The sequence below is a fragment of the Scyliorhinus torazame genome, chromosome 21 (assembly GCF_047496885.1).
Source record: "Scyliorhinus torazame isolate Kashiwa2021f chromosome 21, sScyTor2.1, whole genome shotgun sequence".
Taxonomy (NCBI): domain Eukaryota; kingdom Metazoa; phylum Chordata; class Chondrichthyes; order Carcharhiniformes; family Scyliorhinidae; genus Scyliorhinus; species Scyliorhinus torazame.
The window spans coordinates 132,531,473-132,547,107 of NC_092727.1; the positions used below are offsets into that span (position 1 = coordinate 132,531,473).

The 15,635-nt window shown below is 63.3% G+C and overlaps 2 protein-coding genes across 6 annotated transcripts in view; one reads left to right on the forward strand and one right to left on the reverse strand.

The window, feature by feature from the left end:
• erbb2 (erb-b2 receptor tyrosine kinase 2) overlaps window positions 1-98 on the reverse strand; it is a 69,710-nt gene extending 69,612 nt beyond the window's left edge. The window contains exon 1 of the mRNA XM_072487683.1: window positions 5-98. Coding sequence (XP_072343784.1) covers window positions 5-59 — 55 coding nt within the window. The 5' untranslated portion in view covers window positions 60-98. The remainder of the gene's footprint in view (window positions 1-4) is intronic.
• A 183-nt stretch (window positions 99-281) lies between these two features.
• The window catches only part of pgap3 (post-GPI attachment to proteins phospholipase 3), a 139,252-nt gene continuing 123,898 nt past the window's right edge, over window positions 282-15,635 (forward strand). The window contains exons 1-7 of one of the 5 annotated variants that reach the window (XM_072487696.1): window positions 292-535; window positions 4,563-4,660; window positions 4,968-5,120; window positions 7,643-7,705; window positions 8,099-8,160; window positions 9,109-9,245; window positions 10,366-10,570. In XM_072487696.1, the coding sequence (XP_072343797.1) occupies window positions 346-535; window positions 4,563-4,660; window positions 4,968-5,120; window positions 7,643-7,705; window positions 8,099-8,160; window positions 9,109-9,245; window positions 10,366-10,570 (908 nt within the window). In that variant the 5' untranslated portion in view covers window positions 292-345. Of the gene's footprint in view, window positions 536-4,562; window positions 4,661-4,967; window positions 5,121-7,642; window positions 7,706-8,098; window positions 8,161-9,108; window positions 9,246-10,365; window positions 10,571-15,635 lie in introns of those variants that run through there. The other 4 variants (XM_072487700.1, XM_072487697.1, XM_072487698.1 and 1 more) reach the window with 4 other exon arrangements.

A 15,635-nucleotide genomic window follows, 5' to 3' on the forward strand; every position in this document is an offset into this window, starting at 1 on the left:
TCACCTGTCCGCCGGGCCGAGCCGAGCGCCGTGAGGAGCAGCAGCCCCGCGAGCCGCATCGTCCCGCCAGCGCCGAGCCGCCACTTCCGGTGCGGGGAAGTGGCGCGGGGCGGGGCCTGAGCACGGGGGCGGGGCCTGGGCACGGGGGCGGGGCCTGGGCACGGGGGCCTGGGCATGGGGCGGGGCCTGGGCACGGGGGCGTGCGATAGGCGTGGCTTTACCGGCCGGGACTGCGGGGTTCGGGGGAAGGGCTAAGGGATGGACAGGGTCCGGAACCTTTTGGCGACGGAAGTGGAGTGCTGACCCGGAAGCGGTCCCGGAGCGGGTTCCCCGGATCGCTGGAGGATGCGGGGCGGCGCGGTGGCGGTTTGCTGCCTGTTGTGTGCCGCCAGCGGCCTACCGGCGGCCCGCTCCTCCCAGGGGGACCGGGAACCCCATTACCGCAACTGTGTGCGGCTGTGCGAGCGGCAGAACTGCACCGGGCCTGCGCTCCGGGCCTTCGGAAAAATACAGCCGCTCCACATGCTGGCGACAGGTCAGAGCCCCCCCCCCAACCCCCCCTCACCCCCCCAACCCCCCCTCACCCCCCCCAACCCCCCCTCACCCCCCCCAACCCCCCCTCACCCCCCCCCAAACCCCCCTCACCCCCCCCCCCCAACCCCCCCTCACCCCCCCCAACCCCCCCTCACCCCCCCCAACCCCCCCTCACCCCCCCCCAACCCCCCCTCACCCCCCCAACCCCCCCCCCAAACCCCCCTCACCCCCCCCCCCAACCCCCCCTCACCCCCCCCAACCCCCCCTCACCCCCCCCAACCCCCCCAACCCCCCCAACCCCCCCCTCACCCCCCCAACCCCCCCCTCACCCCCCCAACCCCCCCCTCACCCCCCCAACCCCCCCCTCACCCCCCCAACCCCCCCCTCACCCCCCCAACCCCCCCAACCCCCCCCTCACCCCCCCAACCCCCCCCCCTCACCCCCCCCAACCCCCCCCCCCCTCACCCCCCCCAACCCCCCCCCCCTCACCCCCCCCAACCCCCCCCCTCACCCCCCCAACCCCCCCCCTCACCCCCCCCAACCCCCCCCCTCACCCCCCCCCTCACCCCCCCCCCAACCCCCCCCCCCTCACCCCCCCCAACCCCCCCCCCTCACCCCCCCCCAACCCCCTCCCCTCACCCCCCCCCAACCCCCCCCCTCAACCCCCCCCAACCCCCCCTCACCCCCCCCCAACCCCCCCCTCACCCCCCCACCCCTCCTGCCCTCGCCCCTCCTGCCCTCGCCCCTCCTGCCCCGCCCCCTCACTCCCCCTGCCCCTCACCCCCCTGCCCCTCACCCCCCCCTGCCCCTCACCCCCCCTGCCCCTCACCCCCCACCCCTGCCCTCACCCCCCACCCCTGCCCTCACCCCCCACCCCTGCCCTCACCCCCCACCCCCGCCCTCACCCCCCACCCCCGCCCTCACCCCCCACCCCCGCCCTCACCCCCCACCCCCGCCCTCACCCCCCACCCCCGCCCTCACCCCCCACCCCCGCCCTCACCCCCCACCCCCGCCCTCACCCCCACCCCCGCCCTCACCCCCCACCCCCGCCCTCACCCCCCACCCCCGCCCTCACCCCCCGCCCCCGCCCTCACCCCCCGCCCTCACCCCACCGCCGTGTGCATGTGCGGCCACAAACCCATCCATTCTCTGGCCGTTTTGGGCACAGTTCCACACACTGATTCTCACTGGGATACAGTTCCACACACACTGACTCTCACTGGGATACAGTTCCACACACACTGACTCTCACTGGGGTACAGTTCCCCACACACTGACTCTCACTGGAATACAGTTCCACACACACTGACTCTCACTGGGATACAGTTCCACACACACTGACTCTCACTGGGATACAGTTCCACACACACTGACTCTCACTGGGATACAGTTCCACACACACTGACTCTCACTGGGATACAGTTCCACACACACTGATTCTCACTGGGATACAGTTCCACACACACTGACTCTCACTGGGATACAGTTCCACACACACTGACTCTCACTGGGATACAGTTCCACACACACTGACTCTCACTGGGATACAGTTCCACACACACTGACTCTCACTGGGATACAGTTCCACACACACTGACTCTCACTGGGATACAGTTCCACACACACTGACTCTCACTGGGATACAGTTCCACACACACTGTCTCTCACGGGGATACAGTTCCCCACACACTGACTCTCACTGGGATACAGTTCCACACACACTGACTCTCACTGGGATACAGTTCCACACACACTGACTCTCACTGGGATACAGTTCCACACACACTGACTCTCACTGGGATACAGTTCCACACACACTGACTCTCACTGGGATACAGTTCCACACACACTGACTCTCACTGGGATACAGTTCCACACACACTGACTCTCACTAGGATACAGTCCCACACACACTGACTCTCACTGGGATACAGTTCCACACACACTGACTCTCACTGGGATACAGTTCCACACACACTGTCTCTCACGGGGATACAGTTCCCCACACACTGACTCTCACTGGGATACAGTTCCACACACACTGACTCTCACTGGGATACAGTTCCACACACACTGACTCTCACTGGGATACAGTTCCACACACACTGACTCTCACTGGGATACAGTTCCACACACACTGACTCTCACTGGGATACAGTTCCACACACACTGACTCTCACTGGGATACAGTTCCACACACACTGACTCTCACTAGGATACAGTCCCACACACACTGACTCTCACTGGGATACAGTTCCACACACACTGACTCTCACTGGGATACAGTTCCACACACACTGTCTCTCACGGGGATACAGTTCCCCACACACTGACTCTCACTGGGATACAGTTCCACACACACTGACTCTCACTGGGATACAGTTCCACACACACTGACTCTCACTGGGATACAGTTCCACACACACTGACCCTCACTGGGATACAGTTCCACACACACTGACTCTCACTGGGATACAGTTCCACACACACTGACTCTCACTGGGATACAGTTCCACACACACTGTCTCTCACGGGGATACAGTTCCCCACACACTGACTCTCACTGGGATACAGTTCCACACACACTGACTCTCACTGGGATACAGTTCCACACACACTGACTCTCACTGGGATACAGTTCCACACACACTGACCCTCACTGGGATACAGTTCCACACACAATGACTCTCACTGGGATACAGTTCCACACACACTCCCCTCACTGGGGTACAGTTCCACACACACTGACTCTCACTGGGATACAGTTCCACACACTGACTCTCACTGGGATACAGTTCCACACACACTGACTCTCACTGGGATACAGTTCCACACACACTGACTCTCATTGGGATACAGTTCCACACACACTGACTCTCACTGGGATACAGTTCCACACACACTGATTCTCACTGGGATACAGTTCCACACACACTGACTCTCACTGGGATACAGTTCCACACACACTGACTCTCACTGGGATACAGTTCCACACACACTGACTCTCACTGGGATACAGTTCCACACACACTGACTCTCACTGGGATACAGTTCCACACACACTGACTCTCACTGGGATACAGTTCCACACACACTGTCTCTCACGGGGATACAGTTCCCCACACACTGACTCTCACTGGGATACAGTTCCACACACACTGACTCTCACTGGGATACAGTTCCACACACACTGACTCACACTGGGATACAGTTCCACACACACTGACTCTCACTGGGATACAGTTCCACACACACTGACTCTCACTGGGATACAGTTCCACACACACTGACTCTCACTGGGATACAGTTCCACACACACTGGCTCTCACTGGGATACAGTTCCACACACACTGACTCTCACTGGGATACAGTTCCACACACACTGACTCTCACTGGGATACAGTTCCACACACACTGACTCTCACTGGGATACAGTTCCACACACACTGGCTCTCACTGGGATACAGTTCCACACACACTGACTCTCACTGGGATACAGTTCCACACACACTGACTCTCACTGGGATACAGTTCCACACACACTGACTCACTGGGGTACAGTTCCACACACACTGACTCTCACTGGGATACAGTTCCACACACACTGACTCTCACTGGGATACAGTTCCACACACACTGACTCTCACTGGGATACAGTTCCACACACAATGACTCTCACTGGGATACAGTTCCACACACACTGACTCTCACTGGGATACAGTTCCACACACACTGACTCTCACTAGGATACAGATCCACACACACTGACTATCACTGGGATACAGTTCCACACACACTGACTCTCAATAGGGGACAGTTGCACCTGTATCTGGTGCAACTCCCATGTCAACCAACAGTGGTGCGTTGGCGTGGCTTATGAATAGCCTGTAACCTGCATTATTTTTTGAGCCTTGGTGTCAGGCTTTGCCCCTGTTACAACTCGCACGGTGTGACTGATGTGGTGGCTCTGAGTAGTGAGTTTGATTGTGCTGAGTTGCTGCTGACGAATGCTTTGGTTCCTTTGGCAGGCTGGCGCTGTGCTGATGACTGTAAATACAACTGTATGTGGGCGACTGTAGGACTCTACATTAAAGAAGGACACAAAGTGCCTCAGTTCCATGGCAAGGTAATTACGAGCTGCTCTGACTTCCTTAGTGATATCAGCTTTGCTCATGGAACACTTACCGTCTGAACTTCCAGGGGTCAACGGACCGCCTCTGGACTCTACACTGCAGACCTCTCGCCACATCCCCACCCCCTCCCGTCTCTGCAACATCGCCACAATGCCTCACTAGCTCCATCACCGCCTTCTCTCGCACCCTCACCGTTACTCTCCCCTGACCGCTCACTATGACCCCACCCCTGCTGGAACAATGCCATGCCAAGCTGTTTCTCTACTTTCACTGATGACTCTATTTATTTCTTTTTTCTAGTGGCCCTTCTACCGATTTCTCTTCTTCCAGGAGCCTGCCTCAGCTGCTGCCTCTATGCTGAATGGACTGGCCAACTATGTTATGTTGAACAGGTACCGGGCGGCAGTGCCTTTCCAGTCTCCGATGTACCGCACATGCATTTCCTTTGCCATGGTAACCGCAATTCTTACTCCCGCTATTCCGCTATTGCAAAACTGTGTCTTTGGGCCTGTTTAGTGGAGAGGTGTGTAGAAAAGTAAACACATTTTGACACCCCAAAATATTAATCTCTTTATTATAATAATCGCTTATTGTCACAAGCAGGCTTCAATAAAGTTACTGTGAAAAGCCCCTAGTCGCCACATTCCGGCGCCTGTTCGAGGAGGCCGGTACGGGAATTGAACCCGCGCTGCTGGCATTGTTCGGCATTACAAGCCAGCTGTTTAGCCCACTGTGCTATATCAGCCCATGTACAGAGGCTGGTATAGCCCCTGTACAGAGCTCCCAGCACCAGTGTATGTTCGGGCTCTCAGTTCTGTACCTTTTATTTTGTGATTCAAACTTTCTTGCATGGTGGATCCCTGGAAATACCATGTCCACTGCCGCAACCCAAAGGTTATCTGGCTCGTCACATTGCCTGCTGGGGATCTGTGGTTAGGAAGTGTTGTGTGAAATCACCTTGAGTCTGAATCTGTTCTCACTCTGTGTCCGCAGAGGAGCCTAGAGCGGGAGCCCAGGCTTGTTTACCCCTCCCCTGGTCCTGGATTATATTTCTACCTCTGTTTGAGTGTGTGTGCAGAGGGAGGTGGTGGGTGCTGAAGCAATCACTCAAATCATTCTCCTGCCTATGCAGTGCTTCTTTATTGAGTGAACCCATGAAGGGGATGAATAGTTAGATATTGGCTCCTTTCCGTGAGAGTCTTTAGATAAAAATGACGCAAGTTATTCAAAATCTCTTCAAATCACTGGGCTCTGCCCCAGCTGGAGTACTGTGCCCAATACTGGGCACTGCTCTTGAGGACTGATGTCAAGGCCTTGGAGAGATTGCAGAGCAGAATTGCTGCAATGCCATCAGTGGGTTCAGTTGTGTGGAGAGACTGCAGAAGCTGGGATTATTCTCCTGACAGCAGAGAGGGCTCCTAGGAAATTTAATGAGGTGCTCAAAATCACAAGAATAAATAAGGAGAAACTGTTTCCAGTGGCAGGAGAGTCGGTAAGCAGAGGGACTCGGATTTGAAGTGGAGAATGTCAGTGCTCAGGGGGAAGTGCAAGGGAGAGGGATTAAATGGACAGTTCTTTTCAAAGATGACTGTAGGAATGTTGGATGTATTATCTGTATTTGGTGCAGTAATGGTAAAAAGCCTGGCTGCTGTGGTATTTTTAAAAATCCTGTCAGGGATTGGGAGTCAGTGCAATTAAAGCATCGTAAAAGCTTGGACTAATGGATTTTTGTTTGGATGAAGAAGGTTCCCTGTGGAGTATTTAATTAGAGACATTATTTCAGGGGAGGCACGGCAGCACAGTGGCTAGCACAGTTGCTTCACACCTCCGGGGTTCCAAGTTCGATTCCCGGCTTGGATCACTGTCTGTGCGGAGTCTGCACATTCTCCCCGTGTCTGCATGGGTTTCCTCCGGATGCTCCGGTTTCCGCCCACAGTCCAAAGATGTATATTGGCCATGATAAATTACCCTTAGTGTCCAAAAAGGTTTACGTGGGGTTACTGGAATACGGGGATAGTGTGGAGGTGTGGGATTGGGTAAGGTGCTCTTTCCAAGGGCCGGTGCAGACTGGATGGGCCAAATGGCCTCCTTCTGCACTGTAAATTCTGTGATTCAGCCTGGTAAGATCAGGTAACTAATGGGAGGAGCTAGAGTACCAGTTATATTAGCAGATCAGTAGAGATTGTTGAGTGGGTAAATGGAAGTCAAACCAAGAAGACAGTTTCTGAAGACTTCAGCTGGAGATCCTGCATTGTTCTGGCAGGATTCAGCATTACCTCTTCAAACAGTCTCAAACAAATTCGGCCTGGGTCTGCTAACTGTATTTAAAGTGGACGTTGACCTGAGGTGGGTTTGTTTGAATGGGAGTAAAGATAGTAGTTAAGGGTTTTTCTGTCACTATTGATCAACATTGTTTAGGGGGTAATTGTAAGCTATTTTCTGGTGTGATATTTTAATACTGTTAGTAATAAAGTTTTTTAATTTACCATATTCGTATTTTTTGTGAAGTCACTCCTGAAGCGAGGAATCCTTTCCGCAGAGTCTGACAAAATTAAAATCAAATATTGAGGTTTGTGTCCCAGCCATTGTTGGCGTCTGGTCCGGGATTGTAAAATCTTCAACAGGAATGATTGGTCAAATGGTCTCCCCTGCTGTAAGATCCCAGCCGAAGCTTGTGTTGACTCCACCCCGACTCACTGAGAATTAGTGTTAATGCCCTTCTCCCAGAATGGGATTGACATCTGGTGAGGCAGGGCTGAATGGTTGTGACTGTGTGCTGTGTTCTGGTTACCTCTAACCTGTCTTCTCATCGCTGTGGTGTTAAATTGAATTGAACACAGTCCCAAGTTAAGCTTGTGCAGTGATAAAAGTCCCCAAACTGACCTCTTCATGTCATGACAACACCAAGGACTGAAAGCTAGCATCTTTAATGTGACGGATATTCAAAATGATTGTCAACATTTCTCTTCCGGTAGGTCACCCTTAATGCCTGGGTTTGGTCCACAGTCTTCCACACACGTGACACCCTGCTTACTGAGGTAAGTAGTCACATTTCATAGGCTGTAGCTTCTGTTATAACCGAACACTCTCAGTTTTAGACATAACCTGAAATATATGGGGCGGCACGGTCACAGTGGTTAGCACTGTTGCTTCACAGCGGCAGGGACCCGGGTTCGATTCCCGGCTCGGGTCACTGTCTGTGCGGAGTCTGCACGTTCTCCCCGTGTCTGCGTGGGTTTCTTCCGGGTGCTCCGGTTTCCTCCCACAAGTCCTGAAAGACGTGCTGTTAGATGAATTGGACATTCGGAATTCTCCCTCAGTGTACACGAACAGGCACCAGAATGTGGCGACTAGGGGATGTTATTTATTATTTTATTTAAAATAAATTATTTTTTTATTATTATTGGTTTAATGTAAATTTAATTTTGCAGAAAATGGATTACTTCTGTGCTTCGTCAGTGATGCTGTACTCCATCTACCTGTGCTGTGTCCGGTGAGTCTTTCCTGTTGGAATTCCCTTGGTTACAGCACTAACAGATTCCATCACCCTGTAACCACTGTCACTTGCAGCTGATTCAGGCTGACCGGCTGAACCTTCTGACAAGGTTGTGAAATTGAGCCTGTAGGTTCCACACCTGGTTAAATGATGACCCTGGACTTCTATTGAGAGACATGGTGTCTATAAAACCCCCTCGAGCCTCGGGTCCTACCCAACTTCTGACAGTATCAGTTGTGACTCAGTAGGCAGCTCTCTTGCCTCTGAGTTAGGAGCTTGTGGGTTCAAGTCCCACCCCACCTGGGCTAAAAACACTGAGCTGGCACTCCCGGTGCAGTACTGCTCTAGGGGAGTAGAATGAGGGAATTGAATGAAGACTATTTGAAGGAGTGGATTTGGAATGTGTGCAGAGATGGGCCTAATCCAATTCCCTCAATATCGTCTTTCATGGTTAACACTGCTGCCTCACGGTGCCGAAAACCTGGGTTCGATCATGGCCCACTGTGTGAAGTTTGCACTTTCTCCTCGTGTCTGCGTGAGTTTCCTCTGGGTGCTCCGGTTTCCTCCCACAGTTCAAAGATGTGCAGGTTAGGTGGATTGGCCATGCTAAATTGCCCTTACTGTCCAAAAAGGTTAGGTGTGGTTACAGGGATAGGGTGGAGGTGTGGGCTTAAGTGGGGTGCTCTTACCAAGGGCCGGTGCAGACTCGATGGGCCGAATGGCCTCCCGCACTGTAAATTCTATAATTGGAAAAAGAAATTGGGTACTCTAAATTTATAATTAAGAAAAAGATTGTCTTTCAATATCGAGACATTTTATAATTTTGTAAATAATGCTGCAGGAGCAGGAATCCAATGCTCTTTGGATCTCTCTCTGTGGGATGTGCCTGGCACACAGTATCTGCTGAATGCTGCCTCACCGCCTCTGGCACTGTTCGTTCTCTAGGACCCTGGGTTTGACTCGCCCCTGGACAGCCAGTCTTTTTGGGGCCCTACTCATCGTATTGTTCGGGTGTCACGTCTGGTACCTCACCTACGTGCATTTTGACTATGGGTACAACATGGCTGCCAACATTTTGATAGGTGAGAGAGGCTCTGACTGGAGTCTGACTTGTTCCTTATTTTAGTAAGAATGTGTTTAAAGTAGGACTGCTTCTGTATCTCTGTGTTTAAATTGAGTCAAGACTGTCTGATTACTGGGAGTTTAACTCTGTATCAAACCCCATGCCTGTCCTGGGAGTGTTTGATGGGGACAGTGTAGAGGGAGCTTTACTCTGTATCTAACCCCGTGCTGTACCTGTCCAGGGAGTGTTTGATGGGGACAGTGTAGAGGGAACTTTACTCTGTATCTAACCCCGTGCTGTACCTGTCCTGCGAGTGTTTGACGGGGACAGTGTAGAGGGAGCTTTACTCTGTATCTAACCCCACGCTGTACCTGTCCTGGGAGTGTTTGATGGGGACAGTGTAGAGGGAGCTTTACTCTGTATCTAACCCCGTGCTGTACCTGTCCTGGGAGTGTTTGATTGGGACAGTGTAGAGGGAGCTTTACTCTGTATCTAACCCCGTGCTGTACCTGTCCAGGGAGTGTTTGATGGGGACAGTGTAGAGGGAGCTTTACTCTTTATCTAACCCCACGCTGTACCTGTCCTGGGAGTGTTTGATTGGGACAGTGTAGAGGGAGCTTTACTCTGTATCTAACCCCGTGCTGTACCTGTCCAGGGAATGTTTGATGGGGACAGTGTAGAGGGAGCTTTACTCTGTATCTAACCCCGTGCTGTACCTGTCCTGGGAGTGTTTGATTGGGACAGTGTAGAGGGAGCTTCACTCTGTAGAGGGAGATTTCGGTGTTTGATTTCCAACACTGACCCCTCGTGTAGATGGAGAGTTTGCAGGATGAATGTGAGTGATATAGCTTGTACAAAGATGTAAGGAAATTTCTTTATTCAGAGGTTTGTGTATATTTAGAATTTTTCAATCCCAGAAAGCTGTTAACGCCGAGTCACTCGGTATGTTTCAGACTGAGATCAATAGATTTTTGTGCTCCAAGTGAAACGAGATGTGGGAATTGGGTGGGAAAGTCGAGTTGGGTTAGAAGTCCAGCCGTTATTGAATGGCCGTGTAGTCTCGAGGTATCTTGTATCTGACTCCTCTCGCATTTCTCATTGTTCTAATGGGGTGTCTGTTTCCCACTCTCTGGTTCCAGGGTTGATTAATGTCCTGTGGTGGCTTTGTTGGTGTCTGTGGAATCGAGCTCGCCTCCCCTATGTGTGGAAGTGTATGATTGTAGTTGGTTTGCTGCATGGACTGGCTTTGCTGGAACTGCTGGACTTCCCTCCGTGGCTGTGGGTGTTTGATGCTCATGCAGTCTGGCATTTCAGCACCATCCCTGTGCCCTTCCTCTTCTACAGGTCAGTGAGCAACAGCATTTACTCAACTCTGCACTCACCACTTTGAGAATCAGTGAATTTTGCAGCACAGGAGGAGACTATTCAGTGCATTGTGCCTTTGCAGATGCCATGGTCTAGTTATTCCGTTCCCTCTGACAGTCCTGAAAAATCTCCTTTTCAAACAGTTATCCAATTCCTATTTGAAAGTCAATGATCTTAAATCTGTGTCCCTCTCGTTATCAACCCTCCTCCTTACTTACTCTATAAACCGCTTCCCGTCCCCGCTGTGGGCCCGACCCCGGCCCCCGTCCCCGCTGTGGGCCCGACCCCGGCCCCCGTCCCCGCTGTGGGCCCGACCCCGGCCCCCGTCCCCGCTGTGGGCCCGACCCCGGCCCCCGTCCCCGCTGTGGGCCCGACCCCGGCCCCCGTCCCCGCTGTGGGCCCGACCCCGGCCCCCGTCCCCGCTGTGGGCCCGACCCCGGCCCCCGTCCCCGCTGTGGGCCCGACCCCGGCCCCCGTCCCCGCTGTGGGCCCGACCCCGGCCCCCGTCCCCGCTGTGGGCCCGACCCCGGCCCCCGTCCCCGCTGTGGGCCCGACCCCGGCCCCCGTCCCCGCTGTGGGCCCGACCCCGGCCCCCGTCCCCGCTGTGGGCCCGACCCCGGCCCCCGTCCCCGCTGTGGGCCCGACCCCGGCCCCCGTCCCCGCTGTGGGCCCGACCCCGGCCCCCGTCCCCGCTGTGGGCCCGACCCCGGCCCCCGTCCCCGCTGTGGGCCCGACCCCGGCCCCCGTCCCCGCTGTGGGCCCGACCCCGGCCCCCGTCCCCGCTGTGGGCCCGACCCCGGCCCCCGTCCCCGCTGTGGGCCCGACCCCGGCCCCCGTCCCCGCTGTGGGCCCGACCCCGGCCCCCGTCCCCGCTGTGGGCCCGACCCCGGCCCCCGTCCCCGCTGTGGGCCCGACCCCGGCCCCCGTCCCCGCTGTGGGCCCGACCCCGGCCCCCGTCCCCGCTGTGGGCCCGACCCCGGCCCCCGTCCCCGCTGTGGGCCCGACCCCGGCCCCCGTCCCCGCTGTGGGCCCGACCCCGGCCCCCGTCCCCGCTGTGGGCCCGACCCCGGCCCCCGTCCCCGCTGTGGGCCCGACCCCGGCCCCCGTCCCCGCTGTGGGCCCGACCCCGGCCCCCGTCCCCGCTGTGGGCCCGACCCCGGCCCCCGTCCCCGCTGTGGGCCCGACCCCGGCCCCCGTCCCCGCTGTGGGCCCGACCCCGGCCCCCGTCCCCGCTGTGGGCCCGACCCCGGCCCCCGTCCCCGCTGTGGGCCCGACCCCGGCCCCCGTCCCCGCTGTGGGCCCGACCCCGGCCCCCGTCCCCGCTGTGGGCCCGACCCCGGCCCCCGTCCCCGCTGTGGGCCCGACCCCGGCCCCCGTCCCCGCTGTGGGCCCGACCCCGGCCCCCGTCCCCGCTGTGGGCCCGACCCCGGCCCCCGTCCCCGCTGTGGGCCCGACCCCGGCCCCCGTCCCCGCTGTGGGCCCGACCCCGGCCCCCGTCCCCGCTGTGGGCCCGACCCCGGCCCCCGTCCCCGCTGTGGGCCCGACCCCGGCCCCCGTCCCCGCTGTGGGCCCGACCCCGGCCCCCGTCCCCGCTGTGGGCCCGACCCCGGCCCCCGGCCCCGCTGTGGGCCCGACCCCTGGCCCCCGGCCCCGCTGTGGGCCCGACCCCGGCCCCCGGCCCAGCTGTGGGCCCGACCCCGGACCCCGGCCCCGCTGTGGGCCCGACCCCGGACCCCGGCCCCGCTGTGGGCCCGACCCCGGACCCCGGCCCCGCTGTGGGCCCGACCCCGGACCCCGGCCCCGCTGTGGGCCCGACCCCGGACCCCGGCCCCGCTGTGGGCCCGACCCCGGACCCCGGCCCCGACGCGGGCCCGACCCCGGACCCCGTCCCCGACGCGGGCCCGACCCCGGACCCCGTCCCCGACGCGGGCCCGACCCCGGACCCCGTCCCCGACGCGGGCCCGACCCCGGACCCCGTCCCCGACGCGGGCCCGACCCCGGACCCCGTCCCCGACGCGGGCCCGACCCCGGACCCCGTCCCCGACGCGGGCCCGACCCCGGCCCCGTCCCCGCTGTGGGCCCGACCCCGGACCCCGTCCCCGCTGTGGGCCCGACCCCGGACCCCGTCCCCGACGTGGGCCCGACCCCGGCCCCGACGTGGGCCCGACCCCGGCCCCGACGTGGGCCCGACCCCGGCCCCCGTCCCCGACCCCGGCCCCCGTCCCCGCTGTGGGCCCGACATCGGCCCCCGTCCCCGACGTGGGCCCGACACCGGCCCCCGTCCCCGACGTGGGCCCGACACCGGCCCCCGTCCCCGCTGTGGGCCCGACACCGGCCCCCGTCCCCGCTGTGGGCCCGACCCCGGCCCCCGTCGCCGACCCCGGCCCCCGACCCCGACGTGGGCCCGACCCCGGCCCCCGGCCCCGACGTGGGCCCGACCCCGGCCCCCGGCCCCGACATGGGCCCGACCCCGGCCCCGACGTGGGCCCGACCCCGTCCCCGACGCGGGCCCGACCCCGGACCCCGTCCCCGACGCGGGCCCGACCCCGGACCCCGTCCCCGACGCGGGCCCGACCCCGGACCCCGTCCCCGACGCGGGCCCGACCCCGGACCCCGTCCCCGACGCGGGCCCGACCCCGTCCCCGACGCGGGCCCGACCCCGGACCCCGTCCCCGACGCGGGCCCGACCCCGGACCCCGTCCCCGACGCGGGCCCGACCCCGGACCCCGTCCCCGACGCGGGCCCGACCCCGGACCCCGTCCCCGACGCGGGCCCGACCCCGGACCCCGTCCCCGACGCGGGCCCGACCCCGGACCCCGTCCCCGACGCGGGCCCGACCCCGGACCCCGTCCCCGACGCGGGCCCGACCCCGGACCCCGTCCCCGACGCGGGCCCGACCCCGGACCCCGTCCCCGACGCGGGCCCGACCCCGGACCCCGTCCCCGACGCGGGCCCGACCCCGGACCCCGTCCCCGACGCGGGCCCGACCCCGGACCCCGTCCCCGACGCGGGCCCGACCCCGGACCCCGTCCCCGACGCGGGCCCGACCCCGGACCCCGTCCCCGACGCGGGCCCGACCCCGGACCCCGTCCCCGACGCGGGCCCGACCCCGGACCCCGTCCCCGACGCGGGCCCGACCCCGGACCCCGTCCCCGACGCGGGCCCGACCCCGGACCCCGTCCCCGACGCGGGCCCGACCCCGGACCCCGTCCCCGACGCGGGCCCGACCCCGGACCCCGTCCCCGACGCGGGCCCGACCCCGGACCCCGTCCCCGACGCGGGCCCGACCCCGGACCCCGTCCCCGACGCGGGCCCGACCCCGGACCCCGTCCCCGACGCGGGCCCGACCCCGGACCCCGTCCCCGACGCGGGCCCGACCCCGGACCCCGTCCCCGACGCGGGCCCGACCCCGGACCCCGTCCCCGACGCGGGCCCGACCCCGGACCCCGTCCCCGACGCGGGCCCGACCCCGGACCCCGTCCCCGACGCGGGCCCGACCCCGGACCCCGTCCCCGACGCGGGCCCGACCCCGGACCCCGTCCCCGACGCGGGCCCGACCCCGGACCCCGTCCCCGACGCGGGCCCGACCCCGGACCCCGTCCCCGACGCGGGCCCGACCCCGGACCCCGTCCCCGACGCGGGCCCGACCCCGGACCCCGTCCCCGACGCGGGCCCGACCCCGGACCCCGTCCCCGACGCGGGCCCGACCCCGGACCCCGTCCCCGACGCGGGCCCGACCCCGGACCCCGTCCCCGACGCGGGCCCGACCCCGGACCCCGTCCCCGACGCGGGCCCGACCCCGGACCCCGTCCCCGACGCGGGCCCGACCCCGGACCCCGTCCCCGACGCGGGCCCGACCCCGGACCCCGTCCCCGACGCGGGCCCGACCCCGGACCCCGTCCCCGACGCGGGCCCGACCCCGGACCCCGTCCCCGACGCGGGCCCGACCCCGGACCCCGTCCCCGACGCGGGCCCGACCCCGGACCCCGTCCCCGACGCGGGCCCGACCCCGGACCCCGTCCCCGACGCGGGCCCGACCCCGGACCCCGTCCCCGACGCGGGCCCGACCCCGGACCCCGTCCCCGACGCGGGCCCGACCCCGGACCCCGTCCCCGACGCGGGCCCGACCCCGGACCCCGTCCCCGACGCGGGCCCGACCCCGGACCCCGTCCCCGACGCGGGCCCGACCCCGGACCCCGTCCCCGACGCGGGCCCGACCCCGGACCCCGTCCCCGACGCGGGCCCGACCCCGGACCCCGTCCCCGACGCGGGCCCGACCCCGGACCCCGTCCCCGACGCGGGCCCGACCCCGGACCCCGTCCCCGACGCGGGCCCGACCCCGGACCCCGTCCCCGACGCGGGCCCGACCCCGGACCCCGTCCCCGACGCGGGCCCGACCCCGGACCCCGTCCCCGACGCGGGCCCGACCCCGGACCCCGTCCCCGACGCGGGCCGGACCCCGTCCCCGACGCGGGCCCGACCCCGGACCCCGGACCCCGTCCCCGACGCGGGCCCGACCCCGGACCCCGGACCCCGTCCCCGACGCGGGCCCGACCCCGGACCCCGTCCCCGACGCGGGCCCGACCCCGGACCCCGTCCCCGACGCGGGCCCGACCCCGGACCCCGTCCCCGACGCGGGCCCGACCCCGGACCCCGTCCCCGACGCGGGCCCGACCCCGGACCCCGTCCCCGACGCGGGCCCGACCCCGGCCCCCGTCCCCGACGCGGGCCCGACCCCGGCCCCCGTCCCCGACGCGGGCCCGACCCCGGCCCCCGTCCCCGACGCGGGCCCGACCCCGGACCCCGTCCCCGACGCGGGCCCGACCCCGGACCCCGTCCCCGACGCGGGCCCGACCCCGGACCCCGTCCCCGACGCGGGCCCGACCCCGGACCCCGTCCCCGACGCGGGCCCGACCCCGGACCCCGTCCCCGACGCGGGCCCGACCCCGGACCCCGTCCCCGACGCGGGCCCGACCCCGGCCCCCGTCCCCGCTGTGGGCCCGACCCCGGCCCCCGTCCCCGCTGTGGGCCCGACCCCGGCCCC